At 34.4% G+C, this 6,308-nt stretch overlaps 1 protein-coding gene across 1 annotated transcript; it reads left to right on the forward strand.

The window, feature by feature from the left end:
- The first annotated feature begins 2,989 nt into the window (after positions 1–2,989).
- Positions 2,990–4,713, forward strand: LOC142642418 (uncharacterized protein At4g06744-like). Its single transcript, XM_075816766.1, has one exon. The coding sequence runs from the start codon at positions 3,023–3,025 to the stop codon at positions 4,478–4,480; it is 1,458 nt and encodes a 485-aa protein (XP_075672881.1). The 5' UTR covers positions 2,990–3,022; the 3' UTR covers positions 4,481–4,713.
- Positions 4,714–6,308: the final 1,595 nt, after the last annotated feature.

Consider the following 6,308-nt stretch of genomic DNA (forward strand, 5'->3'; position numbering starts at 1 on the left):
GATCGGAGCTCGCAGATCGCGATCAGAGCTCCCAGATCGCGATCGGAGCTCGCCGATCGGAGCTCCGGATGGTGATCGGAGCTCGCCGATCGGAGCTCCGGATGGTGATCTGAGCTCGCCGATCGGACTCGCGGATGGTGATCGGAGAGGGAGTTGATGGAGAGGGAGAGGGAGAGGGAGTTGATGGAGAGTCTGAGAGAGATGGGTTTAGAGAGAGAGAGCGAAAGTGAGAAATGAATAGGAGAGAGAGAGAACGCGGTAATTTAAGAAGTTGTTGGGGAAAAGAATAAAATATTAAAGAAAATTAATTATTTAATTAAAGAGGGTGTAGGATAGATGAACTGATGTAGAGGTTTTGTAAAATTAGATGGGTAAAATAGAAAAAGTAGATTTTTAGTGTAAAAATAGGTGTGTAAAATGGAGGATCTGATGTGAATGCTCTAAAGCTTGAGTCGGTAAGAGACGTGAAAAAGGGTATTTTGGTCTCTTTGTTCATTTTTCTTTTTCCCTATAAAGCTGACCTGCATATGATAAAAAGACACATAAGTCTATATAAAGACTGCAAAAAAGTTGGGAATGGTGTACGTCGCCACAATCTCATATAAAATAATAGAAAGTTTAATATTATTAAAAAAATTTAGGGTCGTTTGTAGAGTAGTTTGGGATAAAATTTTTGTAGTTTTTTTATATATGTGTAAATGAAAAAGTGTGTAATATTGTTTAAAATATGAAAATGTGAGTTTGTGATTACTCACTAAACATGCCCTAAGAATTGTGTTAGTATCACATAAAATAACATAACTTATGACATAATTCGTCCATATGACGAATTGTGAGCGGTAAAGAGTTCATTTCATATAAATTTATCATCACTTCTCTACCACTCACAACTCGCCGTACGCGAGTTGTGGCACAATCATTATTCAAAAATTAAAGCTTAAAAACACACCAAGTTGTAAAGCAAGTGCACAACAACTCAGGTAAATAGTCATCCTTTCTGGGCAAATACACAGTTATCAAGAATCAAGGTAAGTATTGGTTATTTTGGTGTAAAGTGTTTGCAAAGATGTTCGCAATTTACTCAAACATAAACACAGAGAGAGAGAGAGATGATGCCAATGTACTACTGATGATTGCTGATCTGGACGGAACCTGCGTCGGTCGTGGAATGGAAGCTGTAAGCATTCTGTTGAGTCCGGCTTAGGTACTTCAGGCTTAAGGGAATTTTGTTTAGTCAGTTTAGTTTAGTTTTTTTTTTTTTTAACCGTTTTTTTTATTAGGAGGAATAATTCTGATTTACAGAAAAAGGATTCATTTTTGATTTATTTTTGGGTTAAAGGATAGAAATTTTTTGATATACTGAATGGGAATCATAGGATAGTGGATATTGCAGGTTTGGGAATTTGTTAAAAGTTGCTTTCACAATGTATTTGGAAGGGCAATGGGCTAAAAGAATGTACCAGATGCTTTTCTTAGTTCATTGTATCAATCTTTACTGGGTTTTTCTATAACAATTTATAATTTCAGAAAGGCCCAAATGAATTTTAAGGGGGAAACCAGTAGTATTTTTGAGCTATGGGCTAAGGAATGGACCGGATGCTCTGTTTGTTTCAACAATGATATTTTCTAAAAAATGAGTTATTTTCTAAAAAACATTTTCTATAAAACTATCTCATTTTTTAATGTTTGGTAACAACTTTAAATGAGTTGAAAAACAACCTCATATCTTCCCTTATTTAGTTTGCTGTAAGATAGAGTTGTTTTTCAAAAAAATTTAATGGAAAACAATCTTAAAAAATAAGCCATATATTTTATGTTGACCAAAGATAATTTTTCTTTGACTCATCTTTTTTTATACTACTAAACACTGGAAAACAAGAAAAACTATCTTTACACAAAATTTTCCATTGAAACAAACGGAGCGTTAAAAGAAAATTTGAGAGAGGACCAGATATTTTGTTTAAGAGAGAAATCAATAGAATATTTTAGGGGAAATGATAAAGTTATCCTATTCTTTATTCTATATTTTAATTTGCTCCTTAACTTTTAAATTGTGATAATTTGAGTCCTTAGTTTTTTTTAGTGCCGTGTTTGCTGTTATCTTTTAAAGGAAAAGGCTAATACATCAAATATAATAATAAAAAATTATTCTTTTATGCTACATCAACTATTATCTGAATTTGCATATCAGCATAACTTTTAAAATTTTTTTTAACTAACCTGACATCCAAAATAAAGTGATAATTAAAAATTTATTCAGGTCCGGTAACCATCTATTTTTAGAAACTGTTTAATGGAGATTTGAAAAAACTGGAAAAGAATTTATTACTTTTTCATTTTTTTATAAAAAAATTTCTTAAATCTTTTTCTAATTAAGGCCATACAAAAAAAAATCCCAACATTTAAATATGCCACACTTGTATTTATATGAAAAAAAATCCAAATTACCAAAAATTTTCATATTCTTTATTATTTACACTACATTCTAATTTAGTTCTTAACCTTTTAAATTGTGTTAATTTAGTTTTTAACTTTTTTAGTGCTATGTCATTTTAGCCTTTTCTATTCAAATAATTCAGACAAAAAATAACGTATCAAACATAATAATAAAAAATTATTTTTTATGCCACATTATCCAGATGGCCATATAGTGGTAACTTTAAACAAAAATTTGACTAATAAGTAACATCACGTCCAAAACAAAATGATAAGTAAAAATTTATTTAATATTTAAATATGCCACATTTTTATTTATATGAAAAAAATTCCAAATAACCAAAAATGTCACTCTCTAGGAAAATGGGCGCAACAGCCTCTCACTTTCTTTCTCAGTCCGAGACAAACTTTGACAGCAATATTGTCTCCCAATCTTATTATCTGTATACCCGTGACTTAAGAGTTTGTCTGACTTTTCTTCTGCATAGGGTCTACACTTAAGAGTTAAGTCTATATATTACCAACTTTCCTTAGTTCTTTCCAATCTCAAGGGTCTAGTGTTACAGTGTGTGCACCGACATTTGAAATGGGCACTATCACATTCTCTGCTTCCTTTTTGCTATCAAATATCTTGCTATGTTTGTGTTTGTACAATGAAGTGGCTTTTGGTGATGAGGTTGTTAAGTCCAATAGGGAAACATTGGAAATTATCATAGGTGGTGGAGGTGGTGGCTATAATCCTGTTCCCACTCCTGAATGCCCTCCTCCTCCTCCTCCTCCTGAACCAGTTTGCCCTCCACCTCCATCTCCACCGCCACCACCGCCTCCTTCGCCACCGCCCCCTTCACCTCTACCGCCTCCACCTCTACCCCGTTCATCGCCACCACCTCCAATAATTCTCAACCCTAACGGTCGCTTAGATGCGGTCTTCCATGCACTTCAACGCTTCAAAAATAGAACCAGAGACCCAAAAGGCTGTATAAAGAATTGGAATGGCATGGGACAACAAATATGCAATTACAAAGGCATCGCCTGTGCCATGTATCCAAACGAAAACAGAAGAGCAGTTGCTGGATTAGACATCAATGGTTGTGGGCTTACTGGTAAGAATAGTAATCATCTTCCACTCGATGATTTCCTTGAAGAGTTAACAGACATAACATTCTTCCACGCAAACTCCAACAATTTCACCGGTGGCATCCCAGCAAAGATATCCAAGCTTAAGTACTTCTACGAGCTGGATCTTAGTAACAACAAATTAACAGGCTATTTCCCATATCAAGTTCTTGCTGCCACAAAGTTAACATTTTTGGACCTCTGGTTTAACACTTTCCAAGACAAGGTTCCACCTCAATTGTTCAACTTAGACGTGGACGTACTGTTCATCAACAACAACAATTTTTACGATACTCTTCCTAGTAATCTTGGCAACACGCCAGCCCTTTATCTCACTGTCGCCAACAACCATTTCAAAGGGCCAATCCCACAAAGCATTGGCAATGCTAAAGACACTCTTATTGAGGTGCTCTTCTTGAGCAACAGTCTTACTGGGTGCTTGCCATATGAAATTGGGTTACTGAAAAACGCCACCGTTTTCGATGTGAGCTGCAACCAGTTGATAGGTCCAATACCACTCTCATTTCAGTGTTTGTTCAAGATAGAGCTGCTTGTCTTGGCTCAAAACCAGTTCTATGGGGAGGTTCCTGAGGCTGTTTGCAAGCTGCCTAATTTGTCAAACTTCTCCTTATCATACAACTACTTCACTCAGGTTGGTCCTATATGCAGGAAATTGATCGACAAAAAGATACTTGATGTAAGGATGAATTGCATTCTAGACCTTTCTAATCAGAGATCAAAGGCTGAGTGTGCTGCATTTTTCTCTGAGTATAAGTACCACGCTTGCCCCAGTCCGCAGTCCTTGAAGAAAGTTCCATGTGCTACAAATTATCATTATTCAGGTTCACTTGATGCCTCTGATAATCAACCAATGGCTGTAGCTCCTTCACCAAGATCCTATGATACTCTTATACCGCATAGGTTGTGATTTTCCTCCTCTAAATTGACCTAATAAGGTAAAGTCATGAAGGGCCTTTGTATTATATCTGCATATGTTTATTATTCTCTAAATATTTGTTAAGTTATAAATAAGCAATGGGCATCTTTTCACCTGAGCAGATGCTAATTGATGTAGCTAGTGTAGCACTGAAATATCGTCGATCATAAATTGGATTCATCACATTGTGTTCAAGAGGTTGTTTCAATGCGTATTGCTTATTTCATACTTTGCTTATTGTCAAGTGTGTTCGGTGCACGTCAACATTGTATAACTAAAAGTCTAAAAATCCATGAGTGCATAGTCCATACGGATAGGGTGTAAAACCCTCAGCTTGTCAATAACTAAGCCATTTAACCTGCCACTCACAATTAATACCCATCTTTTTTCTCTTTTTGACCAAACCAGCTGGCCACCAATTTAGAGTTGGCTATGGCTCGGTTTTGTATTGTATATATACTAGAACCCGACCTGAAATTTTCACTTTTGGATACCTAAACCTCGGAACCTAATTAGTGCTCTACCCGATTCCTGCCCAAATTTCTGATACGCGGATATTCAGACTTGGCCTGAACCCCCTTTTTTTTTTTTTTTTTTTTTTAATTTTGTAATTTAATTTCTTAAATTTAACTATTTTTTTTGTTAAAAATGTGATTTTCCATCAAAACTTTTTCAAACTAAAATTCAATTCTCAGTTTCTTTTTTAATGGATTCAAAGTCCTGTTTGCTATACCAAATAAATGGACAATTATATAGTACTAATAAAACCCCTTAATAAATAAGCCACCTTAATTTTTATTTTAGTCAATTTAGTACACCTAAAGACACTCAAAAGTGTAGAAGTCGAGCCATCTAATTATGAACAGATGGTAGAATTCAGCATCATTTTAATTAGAACCATAAACCATGTATATACAGTTAATTGTAGAATTTTCCATGTATTTAAGAAAATCTAAAACCTAGAAAGTCTAGAATCCAAGAAATTCAAAAATTGACCCAAGATTTCAACAAATAGAACATTATTAAGAAGAACAACCGAATGATACCAACAAGATAGTTGAACAACCGAAGGATAAGAATTATACTAGCTTAACAAATATTGTTTATTAGACAGTTGAACATTTCAAGCAAACGTAGATGTCCAATTACCATGTTTACTCAAACCACCATCAGCCAATGAAATTAGTATAAATGATGATCCATTTAAAAACATCAAAACTTTACCAGGATTGAATAAGAAACTAAAACTGGCACACAATCAGCCAGTTTGCAAGCCCATTCCTCAATATCCAAAAGAACAAAACTAAAAAATTTGACATCTAAAGCCATTTCAGTGATTTACAAAATCTTCATGCTCTTCATAATCATCAACAAAAAGGGAACATTTTGAGGGGGGAAAAATCTGAATACATGGAAATTAAATACATGTCCATTAGCCCGACTTTCCTTCTATTCATGTTCTTCATAATCATAAAAAATGTTTTGAATTGTAGCAGCTTTCGGCATAGGTAAAGATCCTACAAACAAAATAAACAATGTTAAATATGTAATTAATAATATAGTCATACAATTATGAAACATACACAAAAAAAAAAAAAAAAAAAACCCTTTCAGTTTACTCTACAACCAATTTTGCACAAATTAATGTTTCTAAGGTATCATGATGAAGATGGTTACAGTGTGGACTCAATAATTTCCTGCTAGTGCTAATAGTGGACTTAGAGGCAATTCTTGTCACAAGAATAGCCAAAATATCCTTTCCAATAGGATTACTTACTGTCATTGCTATTCCACCAATCCAAAACATCAAATCCTTTAG

Source organism: Castanea sativa, chromosome 7 (genome assembly GCF_040712315.1).
Source record: "Castanea sativa cultivar Marrone di Chiusa Pesio chromosome 7, ASM4071231v1".
In the NCBI taxonomy this organism is placed as follows: domain Eukaryota; kingdom Viridiplantae; phylum Streptophyta; class Magnoliopsida; order Fagales; family Fagaceae; genus Castanea; species Castanea sativa.

Bases quoted from the DNA above. Each gene is read 5' to 3' on its own strand.
- LOC142642418 (XM_075816766.1), top strand. From the start codon at position 3,023: ATGGGCACTATCACATTCTCTGCTTCCTTTTTGCTATCAAATATCTTG.